Source organism: Herpailurus yagouaroundi, unplaced genomic scaffold (assembly GCF_014898765.1).
Source record: "Herpailurus yagouaroundi ecotype Mexico unplaced genomic scaffold, PumYag 250, whole genome shotgun sequence".
Classification (NCBI taxonomy): domain Eukaryota; kingdom Metazoa; phylum Chordata; class Mammalia; order Carnivora; family Felidae; genus Herpailurus; species Herpailurus yagouaroundi.
This window is the reverse complement of record NW_024412467.1, coordinates 22475621-22496394: the sequence shown is the minus strand read 5'-3', so window position 1 is coordinate 22496394 and position 20774 is coordinate 22475621. Positions and strand designations below refer to the sequence as shown.

At 45.6% G+C, this 20774-nt stretch overlaps 1 protein-coding gene across 1 annotated transcript in view; it reads right to left on the bottom strand.

Moving 5' to 3' along the window:
* Nucleotides 1-10751: 10751 nt before the first annotated feature.
* The window catches only part of PXDC1 (PX domain containing 1), a 28911-nt gene continuing 18888 nt past the window's right edge, over nt 10752-20774 (bottom strand). The window contains exons 4-5 of the mRNA XM_040460701.1: nt 16066-16177; nt 10752-11982 (exon numbers count right to left, since the gene is read on the bottom strand). Of these exons, the coding sequence (XP_040316635.1) occupies nt 11865-11982; nt 16066-16177 (230 nt within the window). The 3' untranslated portion in view covers nt 10752-11864. The remainder of the gene's footprint in view (nt 11983-16065; nt 16178-20774) is intronic.

Sequence of the window (20774 nt, the reverse complement as noted above, 5' to 3'; positions counted from 1 at the left end):
TTGTGATACTGAATCCCCTATTCGTCCCCTGTGCATGGAGACCAAGCCCTGAAGTCCCACCCTCTATCCGCCCTTTGGTTTGAGATTTTGATCCCCTGGTAAAACTTTTAATACCCAGAGGAGGGATGACTCCCTATACTTTAGTCAAGCTTTGGTGCTCCAGGAGAAATAAGCAGTCTGGGAGCTGTGAGAGGCTGTATGTGAGGACATGTGTGGGGGACTCAGGGCCAGACAACAGATAGATGATTGACATGGGGAGAGAGATTGCAGATCTACATGGCGCCCAACACCTTTCCTCTCTGAGTTTGCATAGTGATAACAAAAGATGGTCAAAGCAAAACACAGAGTCCTTCACCCTTTGTCTTCACCCTATTTTCCTCTTGTTCCTTGAGCATATTCCTCAGATGCATGCTGAATGTTTTCAGCCGAATTATCCATGAAAACATCAGACATGAGTCTGTTGGATGATCTCTCCAGTTCACAGTCACCAGCATGGCGCATGAGATGCCCACGAGAAGGCAGCATTTGTACCAACCTCAAAGCCAACAGGTCCCTGTGCCCACTTCCTCAGTTTCCGCCTGCCACAGCTGTAGATATACAAACTGCAAGTCACTTAATCCTTCTGGTACTCACTTAGAAATAGAAATTTGTATATATAAATATGAACAGTGTGCTTCATCTTTAAGAAAGCAAACAGAAGTTGCTCTAGACCAAATTCCAATATACATTGCTTCCAAAATAGATGCATAGAGCAGAATCTATCATCTATTGCCCACATATTATTTCCTAGACCCTAGAGTTTCACATTCCTTATTTCATTAAAATTCTTTAACAAATCTATGAAGAAATTACCATTGTCCATGTTTCCAGCTGAGTAAACTCAGACTCAGAGAGATCATGCAGCCAGCTGAATTTATGGCCATTCAGTGGTGTGGTGAGATTTGAACCAGGTCTATCTGGCTCCAAGGACTGTACTACAACTATGATGTTATACTGCTGGCTTTGTAAGTTATCACAGCAACTTTGAACCTTGTCCTTAATACATAACTATAAAAGAAGACTTATAGTTACTATTTCCCCACTAAAGGGTAGCAATTATGAACTACGATGACCTAACAAGAGACTGGCACTTGAACCCAGTCTACTTAGGATAATCAGAGAGGGAAAGTAATAAATTATGGTTTACAGAAAAGGTTTGGTGGAAAAAGCCAGGTCATAGGAAGAAGAGGTGATACCTACCACCAGCAATCAGGCCACCCCAAACCCACCGACACCAACCTAATCTTGGCCCTGCTTGGTATTGATTTTCAAAATTAATTTTTTAAGTTTATTTATTTTGAAAGAGAGAGAGAGAGCACATGTGCGAGTGAGGGAGGGACAGAGAGAGAGTGAGAGAGAGAGAATCCCAAGCAGTCTTCCCACTGTCAAGCCCATGAACTGTGAGATCATGACCTGAGCCAAAATCCGACTGAGCCACCCTGGTGCCCCAAAATTAATTTTCAAGATGATAATAAACTATGAAATCTAGTCAAGCTCTTAGATTTTTAGAAAATATTGGAGAAAATAAAACTTCTTAGGAGTTCTCCATTTAATTCATCACCAAAACTCATTTTTATCTCACTGTGACAGAGCCAGCAACACAGAATGGATTGTGTGGGTTCTAGGCAGTGTACTTGGGGGCTTTGGGGGGAAGTTTTTAAACAAAACATGCCAAGTGATAAATCTACTGGAAGTCAGAAGCCCCACTCATGGTGGTGCAATGCTCTGCTGTTGGCAGATGATGGGACCGTGGGCCACAGGGTTGTGGCCACAGCTGAACTGCAGAAGCAGGGTGCCTTGGCAGGAGATGGGCAGGCTGTCAGAGCTCCACACAGGACAAATTGGATTCAGGAAAGGCCCCACCTCTCAGGCACCTGGATACTTCAGCAAACCCAGACTAAAGTCCTGCCTTTCCGGCGAGCAGATGCGCCAGGGGCTGGATCAAAGGCAGCAGCTCCTGAGCACCCAGACCACAGCCCACCTGCTGGTGGGGAGTAGTTTGGAGTACCCAGCTGCTACCTGCTGTAAGAGCTGGGACCTTTGGAATCCAAACTTGTATGTTGCTTCTAGTGATCCAAGCAGCTAAGTAACCCATCATCCACAGCCCAGGAGAGCACACCCAGGGTCTTTGTCATCCTCAGGTGCCAGTCACAAGGATTTTCCTGTAGCAGATAAGCCAGACACAGAGAAAGTATGGTTTATGCTTCCTCATTCTTTCTTCTTATTTTCTTTGTGGTGAGCGAGAGGAGAAATTCCTTCTGGTGAGGGACACGTACAAGCCAGGGCCCATGCTCCCACCCCCACCAGGAATACTGAAGATCAAGTTGAACCAGATTCCCAGAGAGAATAAATAACTCCCCAGGGCACTGTGGGTGTTTGGGGAAAAAGTATTAACCCATTCTGGCCATAATGACATGCTCTCACGACATGCCACCACTTAGCGCCTCCCTGTGTGCAAGGAGCCCTTTCTAGGGCTGGGATGATGAGGCGAGCAAGACACACTGGGTCACCGGTCTCACTCAGATCCCAGGCGCCCTGAAGGAATTCCCGAGATTTTCAAAGTGCTCTGCTCTTGTCTGCATGCCGATCTCATACCAGTGGAGTCTACTTCTAAAGAAAGAAGTTCCTGGGCTTGTGACTCTAACTCGCAAATCCTAGCTCAGAGTGCAGACCAGACTCAAGCATAAAGACCACACAGGCTGTGGACACTGTGCACCCAGCCCCACACTCAGAGGTAGATTGAAAGCTCAAACTGCTCTGTGAGTTGACTAGTATCTTGAAACTAAGCAGAGGTTGAAGGAGTCGGGGCCCATCTACAATGGTTAAAGAGCACCTTCAAATGCCCTACCAGGCAGTTAGTACACACCTTCTCACTATCCTTGCTTTTCTGGAATTCTTTTTCTTTCTTGTTCTTCTTTTTCTTCTTACTTATCTCCTCCTTCTTCTCCCTTTCCTCCTTCCTACTATGTTTTGTTTCATGTTTTCACAGGCTAGCTGCTGTCTACTCAAGACTTAGCATCTTAGACACCTCTGGACACTTAATGTGTTGAGCAGTACCTGAGACATAATAGATGCTCAACAAATGTTCCTTCTCTTCCTCCTCTTCCCACTCCCTGTCAAGGGCCTTCCATGGTTTCCCAGGCCTGGATGTGGATGACAACAGTCATGTCATACCAACCCTCATGCCTCAGGGGTTGGGAGGTCATTGTCAGCTGTTTGCCTAAATTCTCAGAGGACTAATTTCATGGATTTTATTGCAGGCTTCTCTCTCCCAAACAGGAGGCTCCTGGGCTGACTTAATCAAGTCAACACCACTCACAATATGAAAAGAAATAAATTGGGTGGAGAAGTGTCAATCAGACTATTCTCAATGAGTCAAAATTTCAAGTCACTGGGGAACTTTTAATCTAATCATCCAGCCATTCCAGTCCATTTCTGAAAGCCCTAGCATTAATGTTGTTTCCATTTAAACACATTATCAGCTGAAATCAGCAAAATCTTTCTGGGTTGCATGGGATGCCTGAGGGATACCTGGTCATTAAGCTCCTTTTGAGTGAAGGAAAACAAACTGTTCATAAAATAAAACTTTATTTTCAAAACTACAAAAATGAGGTGCATCCCACATTGGGTAGCAGCCTTCCTCCCTGGGTCTCACTCCCACTAAATCTATGTCTTTTCAGAAGAAATAAACTCCAGAGCAAAAAAGCTCATATTCTAGACCTGAAACTGCTTTTAGAGTCCAGGGCTTGGAGATCATAACTCATGTGTCTTCCACCCTAGCACAGTACCTGGCTTTATTGATAATAGGGACAAGACTGACCCCAAATACTTAAAACAGAGAATTAAGATTGGGCCTTTAAGGGATATAGTGGATTCATTGCAGTAATGGCTCCAACTTGTTCAAACCTCCTTGTACCCATATTGTTGGTAGTGTCTTTCCACATGGACCTGAGTCCATGGACCTGTAACAAATGTTATGGAAACAGCCTTGAAAAACACTTGCACATTGGGGCTTCCCTTCTTTCTGCCTATGGAATCCTGAGTTCCCATGTGAAAAAGCTTGACTTGACCAGCTGGAGGAGGAGAGAACACATGAAGCAGGAATGATGAGCCATCCCAGGAGCTCTCCTACACCAGCTCTCCTGCAGAGAGCCCAGCCAAGATTGGCCCAGAGGGGTCCCAACCAGCAGAACTACCCAGTGAATCCCAGGACATGGTGCTGATCCACAGAACTGGAAGCTAAATAAATAGCAGTTCAATCACTAAGTGTGGAGCTTGTGTTATGCAGCAAAAGCTAAGCGATACAAAGGCTAATTTCCTTCATTGAAAAATGAAACAAAAAACTCCTACACATCTTTCACATGTAAAAATACTTCTACCGCCAATAAGGCTTTATTCAACAAATACATTCATTCTTATTCGTGAGAAATTTTATATGCTCAGGTATACTTTTGCTTCTTACTGTGGCAATGGCAAAATTTTTGAAGCAATCTCACTTTCCATCAATAGAGGCCTAGTTATATTCATATGAATTGTTGGTGGGTGTACAAACTGGTCTAGCTCCTGAGGAAGACGATTTGACAATGTCTACCAAATTATAAATTAATGTACCCTGTAACCCAGATCTCTTGCTTTGGAGGGATTACTCTACAGATATACCTAGATGTGTACTGTAAAAAGGTTCTTCTCTGCAATATTGTTTGTAATAACTGAAGAATATTGGAAACAATGCACACATCTGTCAGCGGACAACTGGTTAGATAGAGTACTTCCACAATGAAATGTTGTGCAGATGCCAGTCAAGGATGAAGAAGCTCTTTCAGAATTGATAGATAAAGACGCTCAGGGTATCTTTTTAAGTAAAAAAGCAAGATGTAGAGAAGTGTGCATAGTATGCTACCTTTTGTGTAAAAAAAGTGGAGAGTACAAAAAAAAATGGGTAAATGTATGCTTATATTCATATAAAAACTCTTGGTCGACAGATGAGGAACAATGAAAGTGGTTACCCAGCTGGGGGTAGAGGGTTGGGGGAAATGGTATATGGGGGAGACAGGAAGGAAAATTTTCATTGGTTATCTTTTTATTCCAATCAGGTTTTTTCCCTCATTATTCCACCAAAACTGCACTTGTTAAGGTTAACAATGACTTCCACTATGCTAAAATCCAATATTCTTTTCTCCATTGTCACCATACTTAGTTATCAGGAGCATTGAACACACTTGATCTGTTTCTTTTCCTGAAATACCATCTCTGCTTAGCTTCTGGACTCCACATTCTCTCAGTTTCTCTCTTACCTCACTGGCCCTTCTGATTCTTGTTTTCTCTTTTCTTCTTTTCTCTCAGTGTTGAAGGGCCCTAGGGAATAATCTTCGGAACTCTTTTCTGTCTACACCCACTCTTATGGTGATCAAATCCAGTCCCATGGCTTTAAATAGTTTGTCTTTTATTTTGGTAATTCCCAAATATCCACCCTCAGATCTGCTCTCTTTCCTGAACTTCAAAGCCAAGTAATAGTGATAGTCATTTCAAATTTAACATGTCCAAATTATTTCCTGCTTTTCCTTTCCAAAACCTGCTCTGCCTTTGGCATTTCAGTTGAGGGAAACCAAATGATCTGGTGCTTGCGCTCAAAATCTTGTAGTTACCCTCTCATACCCAGTGACCAACCCAAGCACGGTTCCTTACTTCCAGTGTTACCACCATGGTCTACAATCATCTCCTCCTGGATTACTGAAACACCTCCTGACTAATCTCCCTACTTCTACTCTGCCCCCTCAGTCCTATTCTCTGCCCAGCAGCCAGAATGACCCTTATATACATCATATCTTATTACTCCTCCTTTCAAATTCTCCCTGGGGTTCAATCACACAGTAAAGCCAATGCCTTACTGTGGCCTATAAGATCACCCCCAATATGTGCATATGTTAAAGAGCCAGGTGCATACATTAAAATGTATATACATTCATATATACTTCTGGAGTATACCCAAGAAACTGGTCATAATCATTGTCCCTAGGGTAGCTAGGGCATAAGGATGAGCAGGAACTTGCTTTTCAAAGAGCACCACTTTGTATTATTTTGAATTTTGTATCATGTGCAAACAATATCTACTCAGAACATAAAGTCAAATAAGATTGCCATTGAGAGTTACATTCCAAAATTAACACTTAATTGATTAGAATTAAGATATGCGAATTCTCCTTTAATAGGAAGAATGGATCCCAAGACTTGACTGCAAGACATGTCTGAATATATTCAAGTGTCTGAAGAAAGAATGTGTCTCACAGAAGAAGTGCATTGCAGAAACAAATCTGTTCAGTGCCTACCAAGCACCATCCATTGGAAAAATCTTGATCCACCCAACCAACTCTGAGTTTTTGGTCCAGTAGGAAGCCATAATTGTTCCGTCCAAAAGAACATAAAGGATGAAAATTTATATGCCCCCACCTCCCACCAACAAACTCTTCCTGGAGAAGTGTTTCCCTGCTGAGCAAGGATGCTGCAGGGCCAAGAAGAGGGTCTACCCTCCCATAATCCTCATCTGAATATTTGAGTCAGATAGGCAAGGCCATCCTGACTTTGGAGATGTTACTGCTTGTAACATTGGTGAGGTCATCTCTATTGTCTTTTCATTCAACTCTTGGGTTTCCAATAATTCATTGCTTGTCTACTTGCCTGCAGAGAGATGAGAAAAAAAACATAGTCACTTTTAAAAACTGTGAATCTGTTGACTCTGTGTGGTGTCAAAATGCCTTCCATAAAACTCTAGAGTCTTGGTATCACTGCTATTTCTAGTGGCATTTAATATAATTAATCTCTCTTCTAATTTCCATATTCATGAACAAGCTTTAGATCATTATTCAACTTTTCTCACTTGCCAGAAGTGAAGGCACTGGCCAGCCATAACTTCTAAGGATTCTGGTTCATGGATCAGTTGTCTCTGATGTAAATAAATAAATGACCAGGCACTTTGGTGTTTAGACATCTGTCTCAAGACTGTTTAACGTGAATATGCCCACAGAAAAAATTTGCTCTTGGGATTTACTGTCTTAACCAAGGGCAGCCCCTAGCTTATGGCAAATTCACAATCATCTGTCAATTCCTACCACTCCTATCCCCACCCCCACCCCCAAAACAGACAGGAGCAAATAAGAGAAATGCTAACACTGTGCCCAACAATCTAATAAAATTAAGCATGTCTAAGATTTGATACACTGCACACCTGCCAAGTCAGTTAGCTGTTCACACTCTCTGATTAGGAGCAAAATTTATCAAGTTTGAGCAGACTATTGAATTCTGAGGTGCTTCAAGACACATTGTTATTGACCATAAATGCTAAGTTATATAGACTTCAGAAGACTTCTTTAGTTATTGTCTAAAAAAATAGGTATATTCATATTTGTTTGGTATTTTCATAAGGAAATATTAGAAGCCTGCCCTAGAAACTAATCGGTATTAGGGAAGATAGGATAGAGGCAGGAATAGGAATGATACTTTCTGTGCAAAACCCTTTAAATCATTTTGAGTTTTGCACCACAGGAATATATTACCTATTCAAATGAAGAAAAAGTAACATCTATGGGGTGCCTGGGTGGCTCAGTTGGTTGAGCATATGACTTTTGATTTCAGCTCAGGTCATGATCTCACGGTCATGAGATCAAGCTCTGTATTGGGCTCTGTGCTGATGACACGGAGCCTGCTTGGGATTCTCTGTCTCCCTCTCTCTCTGCCCTTTCCCTGCTCATTCTCTCTCTCTCTCCCTCTCGATCTCTCAGAATAAATAAATAAGTTTAAAAAAAGATTTAAGAAAAAGTAATGTCTATATCTATATGGAGACCTGTACCTGTTGGAAGATTTTTGCATGAGGAACAATGTCATGCCGCAAGTTTGATTTTCTCTGTGTCCTCATCAGGGGATAAAATCAGATCCCTCTGTAGACCAAGGACTCATAGGGATTAATATGTGTAAAACAGCATTTTCTAGTTTCTGTATTTGATGCTTAGACATCTTGAGGTCTTGCTCATATTGGAGGGGCTGCCCCTCCGTGGATTAGCCAAGTCCTAGAGATAGTGAACAACTTGCCTTTGAGTATATGAAAACCAACCAATGCAGAGTCCACACCCTCACCACCTCCTTTATGGGCTTTCATACTTTGGGTCACTGTCCACCTGCCATAATCTCCTCAAGGCCAGGTATCCTACAAGTAGGGACAGCCCTGTGTCCCAGAGCCCACTGAAATTATTCAACCTAGCCAATCCTAAAGCTGCTTACCCTGCCTCTGTTTCTGTCTGTAGAAATAATGAAAAGGCTCTTGCCCCCAGGCCCTCCCTTCTCTGTTTCCTGACCAGCTCTAGTGTCTCTCCATGTGGTGCTACATAGTGTTGTGCCTCCCTCCTTTTGGGATTTGTGAGTAACAAACTATGTTTTCAATGGCAATCATCTGATCTGATGGCCTTGCCATACCTGTATAACCATAAAATCTACATTTTAATTTTTTTCCTTTCTTTTTTTTTTTGTTTTTTTGAGAGAGAGAGAGAGAGAGAGAGCAGGGGAGGGGCAGAAAGAGTATCCTACACCAGCAGCACTGAGCCTGATGCGGAGCTCAAACCCATGAACCTTGAGATCATGACGTGAGCCAAAACCAGGAGTTCGACTCTTAACCAACTGAGCCACCCATGCACCTTCCCTTCCCCTCTCCCCCTGCTGTAAAATCTACATTTTAAAACAGTAGGACCCTAGAGTAGAATACTGATCTGCAGCGGACACATTAGTGCACCCGACATGGGTCAGAAACTTCACCTGAAATAAAAATGCTTGTAATTTGACAGAATGCCCTCTTAAATGAAGACCAAGAGTGCATTCTATCCCCAGCAGGAGAATGCAGCCAAGGTTAGGACACATTGCTCAGGGAAGTTTGGCTGCCAACACCCCTGCATATATTGCTATTAATGAATGTTCTATCTGTGAGAACTGTGTGGTTATTAATCAGCCCCCAGTCTGCTCAATTACCAGGTAGCTTGTGCTTGTCTGCTGTCCCACAGCAAGGACGCGTCCTGCTCAGCATGTCAACTCTGCAGGCTCGTCAGAGGGCAGACCTAGATCATGTCCTCATTGTGCATCTTCCCTTCAAGCAAACCTCCTCCGTGAAATACAGCATCTATTTACGACACAAAGAGCAGATGACCACCCCCACCCCCACCTATAGCCTTTGCTGAAGGTTCCTATTGAATAGGAAACTTAGGCAACTTTCATTTGATTTGCTAAGAAATTGTTTTAACTGCATACCCCTTCGCAGGGGCCTCTCTAGCAGAGTAAATGAACTTCTTGACAGTAGTCCTCAGGATTCAGTAATAAAGGGCAGTAGCCAGGCCACCCCTGCCAAGGGCCTCCTGGCTACCAGGGCAGCACAAGGGACATGTCACAGAAGAAATAAGATGAGAGGCAGGTTGTTCTAAAAGCATTCTCTGGAGAAACATGTGAGGGCAAGAGTGCAAACTTCCCACATGAACTTGAACTCCTCTGGTGTTGATTCTCTGAACTGATGGTTTAGAAGCTCAAAGTTCCTTATTCTTTTACTTGGAAAAGTTTCTCATCACTGTTGTTTTTTGTAGCCCTTCAAAACTGGAATATTTCATATGAAAAGTCCCAATTTCCAGCTCCTACTGAAAAACCGGGAGAACTGGCCACACTGGGCTCACACTACTGGCTGGAACAGTCCGCTAAACTGAGCGGTGGGAATGGGTCCCTTTCTACAGTGCACAAGCTGTGCATTTGCTCCAGTCCCCACTGCTCCACACTGCCCTTCCCACAGTGAGGTTGAGTGCCAGCAACCAGTTACCATGCCACTTAAAGAACTATTTATCTGTACTTCTGACTGTTTCAAATGTGGGAACATGAAGAATGAGCCTACATTGTGTTTTTTCACGGGGGGCGGGGGGGAAGGAAACCAGAGAATATTCTGATGTGCTTCATAGAAAAACAAATATGCCAACAGCTGACTCTTAGTTGAGAAATTTTACGGTGTGTTGACTGGAAATAGTGAAGCTTCTTCAGTGAAGGCAGATAGGGAGCTTCTGGAACCAACCTTGGGACCTGATGGGGAAATACAGTCCAAGTCAGCTGAGAACCACAGGCAGCTGCCTGACAGTGGCTGGACAGAAAGGAGAAGCACTTCTGGGTAACAGGGATAATGAGGATCAACAACTGAAATCTAGGTGGTGATTAACTAAATGTGGTGATTGATTTCCAGTCTTAACTGCCAGGCAAGCAGCCCTTTCCTTGGAAAGAATGCACTTCACCCTGCAAGATAAGAAAGGCAACTGGTCAACCGCCATCAGCCACCCAACAGCCTATTTGAAAGCAGGGTGTATTAAACCAAATGCAGCTGGAAGGCAGAAGGGAAACGTAGGTGCCATGGAAATCCCATATGCTATGCACTTGGGTCACGGAGGAGGTTTCCTGGGACTGCCAAAAGGAACATGGAGAAGGTGGACAACCTGAAGTAAAAAAAAAAAAAAAAAAAAAAAAAAAAAACAACAACCACACACACACACACAAAACACAAGCTGTTTGCTCACATTTCAGTTTGGACAGATTATTCCTACGGTGAAAACTGAACACATTTCCTGCAGAACAATGAGACCAGAGTGCCCCGTGGCCAGCTCTGAGGCTGCATGGAATAAAAAGAGACATACCTTGACACACCAAACATCTTAAATCCACGAGTAGAGTAATACACTTTATTTAATTAAAATAGATTAAAAAACAGACTGTGTAAAAGAATTAGGATTCTCAATAATTTACTAGTATTTACATTAGCAAATGTTGGTCGTTAGTAGACACCATGAGGAGAGGAGCACACAGAACCCAGACCCGCCCACCCAGGGGCAAAGGGGAGACTTAGCGCTTTCCTGTTGATCCCCCACCCCTGCAGGTCAATATGGCATGACATCACTGAGAGCTTTGTATACAGCAGGAGAGGTGAACCTCCCACAGTCCGCGGTCCAGGGGTTACGGCACTGTTACCCACACTGCAGGGCTGAAGAGGGGCTGGCAGGCCAGGCAGGAACTCTCTTCCTCTTGAGGAGAATCAGCACTTCTCAGTATCCGCTCAGGGGCACCTGCTCAGCAATGGCTTCCCCTGTCTCCACAGCCAATATGCGCCATTCACAATGACTCTTCTGTGAAGAGCCCCTTTGGCTGACACAAAACCCACAGTTTCCAGATAGAAGATGAAAAACAGAAACGAAAGCCACACATCCTGGTTCCCAGGGAAATCCTGGATTACCTAACATTCCCCGTGTATGTCATCCAGAACTTGGCAACCCAACACAATCTAACAGGCAATGTTTTGTGCACTTGTTGTATGAAGGAATGGTGGGGAGTGAGGGTGGCCGGGTGGCCTTGGGCCCCCAGCACCCAGAGGAAGGCTCCTCTCCAGGAAACAGTCACGGAGAAAGGAGGAACCTGGCCGGGCCCTGGGTGTCTACCCTGGCACCCACATGTCCTGCAGGCACTTGTGGGTCTCCCACACAAGGGTGAGGAGCGAGTCCCAGGGGTGCAGAGACAGGCTGGTGGTGTCGGGTGCAGAGAGAAGAGCCCTCAGAAGCAGCAGGCTGTGCGGGACTCTGGTGACCTGGCTGACCTGCGAGTCAGCCCTCACTCCAGAAAACCCTGCTGCTACACTGGCAGGACACCTGGGCCTCCGGGGCACTATCCCCACAGAGGCACCACCTGGCCCAGGCCTGGGGCAGCAGCTCTGCCCACTGTAGCCAATGCCGAACCAGCAGTCAAGGGTTGGAGAGCAGTGGGGGCCCAATAGAGACTCAGTCCAAAATGTCCGTCTCAAAGGGGACCAGGTGGTAATAGGATAGGTTGGTGACATAAGCTGCTGGGTCATCGCCATCCTCCAGCTCTGAGGTAAACTCACTGCCATTCTCAAACCTGAAATGGAAAAGTCCAGAGGTGAGGGCTGGGGCTGGCTCACTGACTCCCCACCACCACTGAAGAGGAGAAATAAAGGGCAGAAGGTCATTGGCAAGAGGGCGCTTCAGGGTCAATGCCAAACACTGTGAGAGGGCCTGTCCACAATGCTCTTCAGGATACACAGGTGCATCAGACCAACAGGCACAGTCCTTTCAATGCATGAAGTATGGGGAAGAACCATGATTACAAATTAATTAGGTGAAATGGACCCTTCTCTAAAGACTGTGATAGCTCTGCTTTTTACTGCCTTAGAGACTGCTATCTGTATTCATTAGCCAATATTTACTGAGGCATTCGTTCATTCACAGAGTGATTATTTTTCTCTATCTAGGGATCCATTCTGTGTCTGGGGACACAGCACTTAGCCAGGCAGGGAGTGGGTCTGTGGGTCTGTGGGAACGCAGACAACAGCAAAGATGAGTGAGAGAAGCCACTGTGGTCACAAGCTCACAACCTAACCACAACCCTGGGACACGTGCACAGGGGACTATGGGGACTGAGAGCAGCGGTCCAGAGAGGTGTGGGCAGGGCAGGGGGCAGGGGAGGTTCATGGAGGGAGGGCTCCTCCTAGAGGGGGTCTTCATCTGACTGGGGGGTGTACCTGGGGGGAGGGGAGGCAGGTGAATATGTACGCCAAATGTAAGGTGACTAACACCTTCCTGACATTCCCCCATGAATTGAAACCATTTCCAATCCCTGTCTAACCCAGACAAGGCCTCCTAAGCTAGAAAAAAAAGACTCCAAATTAAAAAAAAAAAATGCCTAAAAGAGAAAGAAGCACCTGAAGGACACTCTCCCCAGGAAGGGAAACAGAGAAGTTGCTTGGGCTGTTTCCACTTTCCTAGGCTAAGGATCAGTCCCAAAAATCGGGGCAGGGCAGAGGTGGGCTGAGCAGGCTTCCCCTCGGCTCTCCCAGGAAAGCAGGGGCCACAGTGCACACTGTGTCCCTACGCTGATTCCCGGCACTAAGCAGTACAGCTGTAAGAGCTCCGCTGTACCTGGAAAGGTTTGGCCTAACCAGGAAGGGTACGAACGGAGCAAAGGAGACGGCAAGGGGAGTCTGCTTGGCTGCACCAGCCAGGGGGCCAGGGGGCTGCATGGGGTGCAGAGAAGGAGCCCAGCCCGTGCCTGCAGAGCATACTGGGCAGAATCCTGCAGATGCAGAGGTGGGGCTCCCAGGGAAGCAGGCTTCCTCTCAGTGGAAGCTGAAATTTAAAAGTGGTGGAGGAGGTTCGAAATTAGACAGAAAAGGCCACAGAAGCATGTCTTCCTTTAATTCCAGAGTGAGGTGTGTGTGTGTGTGGATGCGTGGGGCCTCCCCACACCCGCAGGGGAAGGGCTGGGGGCTCAGCTACTCCTCCCCACACTGCCCGCCCAGGTGGTAGCTCCGGGCTGCGGAGAAAGAGATGTAGCATGGACACAAGTGTGCGCAGCCAGCCAGGCAGCATGTCTGTTGGAGGGAAGACCAACTCTCCAACTTTATTACAGGATGTGAAGTCTCTTCTGGAAAACAAGCATTGGAATGAATTAAAAGAGGACTTGAGTGTAGGGGAAGGCTCAAGCCAGGGGAGGGACAGGACCAAGATACAGCCCTGTGGGGACAACTTCTCACCCTTTCTACACCGCCTGCCCTCAGATCAGGTGACCCTGAAAACTCAGGCAGGGAGGGGAGGCTGGGAGGCTGGGGAAGGTGAGTGACCAGGAGCAGATACCTCTGCTCCTATCCTGTGAGGACAGGGTGGGGGCTGCCTCATCCCTGAGTGAGTTTCCTGGGAGCCTGGGCACCACTCCAGCCAGCTAGGATGGTCACCAGGCAGAGGCCCCACTGTCACGCTGACTCATATCTGTGCTAGGCATACCCCGTCCCCCATTCCCTGAGTGCAGTGGGGTCTCTGTCTTGTCTGCTTGGCTTTACAGCACTGGTCCTACTGGCAGGCTCAACAGCACCAAATTCCCAGTGTCAGGGCCAAATGGTAACTCCTGGGTACCACTGAGGACGGCTGTGGCAGGGAAGCACAGCCCTGTTACTCAGACGTCATCTCTGCGACCTCCTGTCCCATCATCACCCCCCTCCCCTGCTGCAGCCCTGTGCAGTGTTAAAACAGGCTGCTCTTGAGTGACTCCAGCAGCAGACCGTTAGCTCAGCTGTGCTGCTCTACATTAGGCACCTAGAGAAAATCCTGGCAAGCCCCGAGTCAGGAATTTCCTCTAAATGCTCCTCTGATCCATTTGGAGGCAGACGTTTCTTTGTTAAGCTTTTCTGGGATCACAGAGGTTTTTCTTGCTGGCTTCCTGCCAGCTGGGCATCCTGGAGCCAGGGGGCCACATACTGGGGGTGTGTCATGCTTGTCCATGCAAAGCCACGGGGGGTGGGGGGAGGGTCACGTGACGACCCTTGCTTTCTCTCTGTGTGCCTCTCCTTGGCAAAACCATCCACAGGTTCAACTTGCTTGTCAAATCTGGCCAGGTGCAGAGATGGCATCCTGAGGCCTCCTGACGATGGAAATGGTCCCCCCTGGGAATACTGTGGGGCCAGAGCCAGGGCCCTGCAGGGTGATGAGGGAGGGTCTCCACCTGTTTCTCCTCCACCAAGACAAGCTCTCTCCAGAAGCTCCTCCTGTGAAGGTAAAGGGCCTCTCCTTCCTGTCACCCACTTAATACACAGCCATCTTGTTCCCCCATGATGCCAGCCCCATGCCAGCACGGAGGACCCTTGGGTCAAGAACTAATGAGCTACCTATATACACATATAGTGGGTGCGATGCCATGTGGTGTCATGGCAAGGCATGCAGAAGAGACAATGGCACTTCAGAGAAGGGCCACCCCTTGCAGCCTCACCAGCATATCCTTTTAAACAAGCAGTTCTTGACATCACCATTGTGAGGGATCCCTGTGCCATCTACCTAAGAGACACCTGGGAAAGTGGGTGCTGCTGGCCAGAGCCAGTTCCATGGGCTGGACAGGGCTCCTGCTGTGCTCTGCCACACAGGAAGAGTCCAGTAGAGGAGGCTCCAGTCACCTGTGCATCCTGGGGTAATGCTCTGTTCTGCATTCAGCTGGTCTGGGTGTGTCTCAGCACATGAGTTTTCCTAGTTCATTTTTATTTGCAGCTCAGTTGGGTGGGGCAGGATGTAGGACCCCAAGGCCCCTTGATCCCGGGATGAGCTGCCCATGTACCCACAGGGAGACCCTGAGCACCCAGAGCTGCCTTCAGGGGCTCCTGAGCCAAATGTCTCACAGTCACCATCTGAGATCTTTCAGTGACCCTGTGAGAGCAGAGTGGGCCCCACTTTGAAGAAAAAAAGCCAGAAGAGGTTAAATAGCTTTCTGAAGCTCACACAACCAGGAAAGAGCCCTGGGATCGGCCTTGACAGTCAACAGAAGCCAAGTTGTGATGTCCCCTCAAGCTGACTCCCAAGGACTCCCAAGGACATGACCTGGAAGTGAACCAACGATGAAGGTGCCCCTTAGGGACCCCAGGGTTGGGCTTTCCTAGAGCACTTATCATGGTCAAAGTTCCCCATTATTAGGGGAAAGAAGAACAGGGAAGACAGTGGTGTCTTTGGTGGTCCCACCTTCACTAATCAGACTGCACTAATCAGCAGGCCCAGCAGGGCCAGGCCTTAGCCTGTGAGCCACACAGAGGCCACCTCAGAGTCAGGAGAACCTCCAGCCCTGCGATGTAAGACCATGCAGGTGACACTCCTTCCCATCCCAGGAGACCAGACCCTTTGAATGAAGAGGCTTATGGCCCCTATAGCCCCTCAGGGCCCAGCACAGATATGAGCCTGGCAACTTCTCCTCAATGCCCCCTCACAACCAGCCACTTGGTCCCACAAAGTTTATGAATCAAGCTCTTACCATCCTCTAGAAGAGGCAAACACTTAGGATAAGTATCCAAATACAGATAGGATGGCTCAATGTTTCTGGCCACATCTACTTCCTCTAGAGCTCTGTCTGGGGAGAGAAATCCAGTCCCTGGCACCAGCTGACCATTCAGGCAGCCCTTCTAGAAAACTATATTCAAATCAATGTACTTACAAATGCTCTGTGGGATCCACACCCAGGTGTTGGTCTTTTCCGTTTGGTATACTGTGGTCAATAACAATTGTTTCTGTATTTGCTAAGCAAAATCCATTGGACCTCATGATTTCTGAAAAATGAAAGCAACAAAGTAAATATTCAGGAGAGGCCAGAATTTGAAGTTTTGAGCTTATACCAATCTCCCTATTTCCCCCTCCATCTACTGCCCCAGATTCTCCCCCATGCTCTGAGAGAACGTTCTGCACCCCAGAGGCCCATTCTGGAGCTCTACCACACAGATTCAGGAGCTGATGCCAACCTCCACAGAAACCACACCTGTGGACCCCATGCAAGCCAAAAGCCACATCACTCCCCCGAGAAAGATGCTGTGGTTGCACAGCACCCTCCCCAAATGCCTTCCCCATTGGTTTACAGCTGGGGTAGAAAGACTACTGAGCTCACATCTATTGGTCTGGCACACACTGCCATGAGGCTCTGCACAGGGTATCCAGTCTCCCCTGTGCCTGAGATGGGGATAACACTGTCTACCACCCTGGGTTGCTGGGAGGGTCAAATGAGATAAGTATGCATTTTATTTATCTACATATATATTTTTAAGTTTATTTATTTATTTTGAGAGAGAGAGAGAGAGAGAGAGAGAGAGCGCGCGCAGGGTAAGGGCAGAGAGAGGGCGGAGAGAGAGAATCCCAAGTAGGCTCCACACTGTCAGCACAGAGCCCAATGTGGGGCCCAAACTCACTAACCATGAGATCATGACCTGAACCAAAATCAAGAGTTGGACGCTTAACTGACTGAGCCACCCAGGTGCCCTGAGATCAGTATGCACTTTAAACCAATGGGCAAATTCAGTTTTTTACTTTATATAATTCTATAAAAAAACTGATTTTTTTTTTATCTGTAAGCACAAATCTTGGTAATTTAAAAAGGCCAACAAAGAATACACCTTCATATGCCTATGTTGGCTGTATGGGGACAGCTTCCAAGGATGGAAGGCTGGTGCTTACCCAGCACTGGGAGAGGAAAGAAAAGGGATGCGTGAATTTGTGGTAGCTGAAACAGCACTGGCTTGGGGCCTGGACACCGCACCTCAGCCCAACAATGAGTTCCATGGTCTTGGGACTCAGTATCCTCAACTGGAAAGTTTCAGAATACTGCTGGGTGATCTCCAAGGATCCTTTCTGCTCTGAACTCCCATGAACTTCCAGATTCCATCACATCATCTGGTCCATTTAAGTATGAGGAGCCAATGTGGCTTGATTCACTTGTAATATCTGGTGTAGCTTTTATTTACCTTTCCCCAGGAATGTGTTTCTTGTCACTTCAGTAGATTAAACACACTCCAAGAATATATCTGGTAGCCAATACCAGTTCTCCTTGTTGTTGTAGTTCTCCATCTCTCTGTGGGGCTGGCTTAGCCCCTAACCTCAGCTCTTAGCTAAGCTCCATGTTTATGGCCCTTGTCTGTCTTCTCAAATCAGGCCCTCTATTTACCTCATCTTAAAAAACATGCTTAAGGGGTGCCTGGGTGGCTCACTTGATTAAGTGTCCAACTCTTGACAGCAAAGCTCAGGTCATGATCTCATGGTTCGTGAGTTCGAGCCCATGGTGGGCTCTGTGCTGACAGTGTGGAGCCTGCTAGGGATTCTGTCTCCCTCTCTCTCTGCCCCATCCCTGCTTGTGCTCTATCTCTCTCTCTCAAAATAAATAAAAATAAACTTAAAAAAAAAAAGGCTTAAAATAGACTCCAAATTTCTGGGGCATTCTCAAATTCAAAGGATTACCCTCTCCCCATTCAAGGTCTAACACATAGAAACACACACAGCTCTAAAAGCTTTCCTCTCCTACTGGCCCAGCCCAGCCAACAAGAACATTCCTCACTATCCACAGTCTCAGTGGGCATCTGATGCAATTGTTTGGGGGATTGTTTCCTTATATTTTTTTCTTATATCTTGTTATAATTTAGGTTATTTTATTCCCATGTGTGGATTTGCTTTTTTCGTAAGTATAATTACAACTTCCTGTTTATTTTTAATCTTTATAGCTATTTGGTTCACAGTTCTTCAAAGTTTTCTCCATACAAAGAGAATTAGGGAAACCACACAAAAATGAACAAAGAAAAACAGAAGATTTCCTCCTTACCCCACAGGACTAAAATGACTCTTCCTCAACCAGATTTGCCAATTTAGCCAAGTAATTGCTAAAATTTCCTCCTGACTTTCTGCAGAAGTGACAGGTCCAGTGCCTTTGGTCTTTTGAAACACCAGCCCAGTTAATCACACTCTGGGTGACATCAGCACATTGCTCTTCCTGCCCACCCCACCCCTCTGGATTGAAGCCCACCTGCCTTCCCTGTGCAAGAACAAGCATGGAGAGCCTAAAGTCACGAGAAGGAGCATCAAAACCCAAGGAGAAGTCAGTGCTTGGAGCCTCTGGGAACAACAGCATTTCTATGTGAGAGAAGATGTTTACCAAAGTCTCAGTGAACAGACTCTGAAGATGACTAACTTTTAACAGGAAAGATTAAGATTCCCTCGCCGCTCAAATAAAAATCTATGGCAGCACAGAACCACTTTCTTTATTGTGTTTTCCTAACTGACTCAAATCTGTCTCAGAAGCACATAAAACCTCAGCCAGCTAATAGCTTCCAGCCCCTCTCCCACCCCTTTGCTAAGGGAATTTGGAGGGGAAAACCCTACAAGTGAAAACGAATGTACGTGCAGCAAAACATTTCTGAACATGTTTCTGAAGAGTTACCTTGCTTGGGAACTTTTGAACTTCCTAATTTTTCTTAAATATGAAATTTGGAACTCTAAAACATGGAATCTTTGCCAGCCCCCCAAAACAGATTTGTAACAAATCATCCCTTAACTGCTTATGCAAAGAAACCTCTGTACACAGTCATGTGGTTTAATTTTTTACAAGGCAAGCTGGAAACTAGTTCTGCTACTTGTGCATGAGGAGCAGGTTACTTCTTGCTCGGTTTCTTCATCTGCAAAATGGGAATAATGGTGCCCATCCTAAAAGACCTAGGTGGAGATGACATGAGATGGTATTTGTAAAGAATCTAACAAATGTGGAGGGCTTGAAAAATGGTAATGATGGTATCATTATTGCTAATGTCAAGCAAATAAAAAGAACCAAAGAAAATGTTATTATTACAGAAAAGTGCTAACCTCTGAAGGCGATCTTCAAACATACTTAAAATGTGAATTTCTTAGAAGTCAGCTTAGTACCTATAGCAAAAATCACTGGCCAATGTAATTGCCTTAATCACATAATTGACTAATTCCACGAAGCCGTTCACTTTCAAGCTACTTTTCTGCATTCATATTTTTTTTCACATGAAGAGTTCTGCTTTGCCATTTCTTAACTTTTTATTTTGAGCTAATTTTAGAATTACAGAAAAGTTACAAGAATAGTACAGAGTTCTCATGGAGTTCCCCCCAGCTTCTCCTGATGTTAATATTCTACATAACTATGGTGCTGTGAAGAAAGCTGGATATAACTAAATACTTCCCTTACTTGAGTGTCACAGGCTTTTTCACTAATGTCCCTCTTTTTTTTCTGTTCCAGACCCAATCCAGGATCCCTTATTGCCTTGAGTTGCTGTGTCCCAGTTTTGTATGACCTCTGATGGTCCCTCGATCTCTCCTCTCATCTCTCATGAAAGTAACACTTTGGGCAGGACTGGTGAGGTATTTTATCGAAGGTCCCTGGATTTTCCTGATGCTTTTGCGATGTGACCCAGGTGGTGCGTTCCAGGCAGGAATCCTGCAGGGTGACCCTGTGTCCCCTCCATGCATCCTGCCAGGGGGTGTCTGATGTCAACAGGCCTTTTTTCCAGGATGTTCATCAGGATCACTTGCATAAGAAGTTTCTGCCACATTTACTCTTTCTCTTTGTAGTTAATAAATATCCCAGGGGAGATGCATTGAGAGTGTGTAAAACCTTAAACTTTGCCCTACTATCTTAACAGGAAAGATAGGGTCTTTACTGCAACAATTATACTTGACCCTTGAATGATACAAATTTGAACTACATGGGTCCACTAATATGTGGATTTGGTTTTGGATAAATATAGTACAGTACTGTACATGTATTTTCCTTATGATTTCCTTATTAATGTTTTCTTTCCTCTAGTTTACTTTTATAAGAATATAGTGTGTAATACATATAACATACAAAATATATGCTATCAACTGTTTATGTTATTGGTAAGGCTTCTGGTCAACAATGGGCTACCAGTAGTTAAGTTTTGGGGGAGTCAAAGTTATACACGGATTTTCAACTGTGGGGAGTGGGTGCCCCAACCCCCATGTTGGTCAAGGGTCAACTGTACTACTGTGGTGTTTGCCCAGTGGCAACTTCTCTATATTTTTATCTGTAGCCATGTTTTCATATGTCCCCTAGGCCATCATTCCTTCAGTTCAGTAATTCATACATTCCTTTTTTCAGCAGATATTAGCTCAGTCCTGAAAGCATTCATAGCGTAGCCACCCTCCATCTAAATCCTCTCTCCCGTTATATTTTCAGTGTAGTCCAGCAATAGAACAAAATCCAAAGCACCACCTTTTTATTAATTGGCTAATCGGATTAACCTTTTAAGGTAAAAGTTAGAGTTGAGATTGTACAGATGTTTGGTTAATGAAATATGAAATTATAGGTCATTTCCAGGCCCCCCAAACCTGAATAATTAGATTTTTATG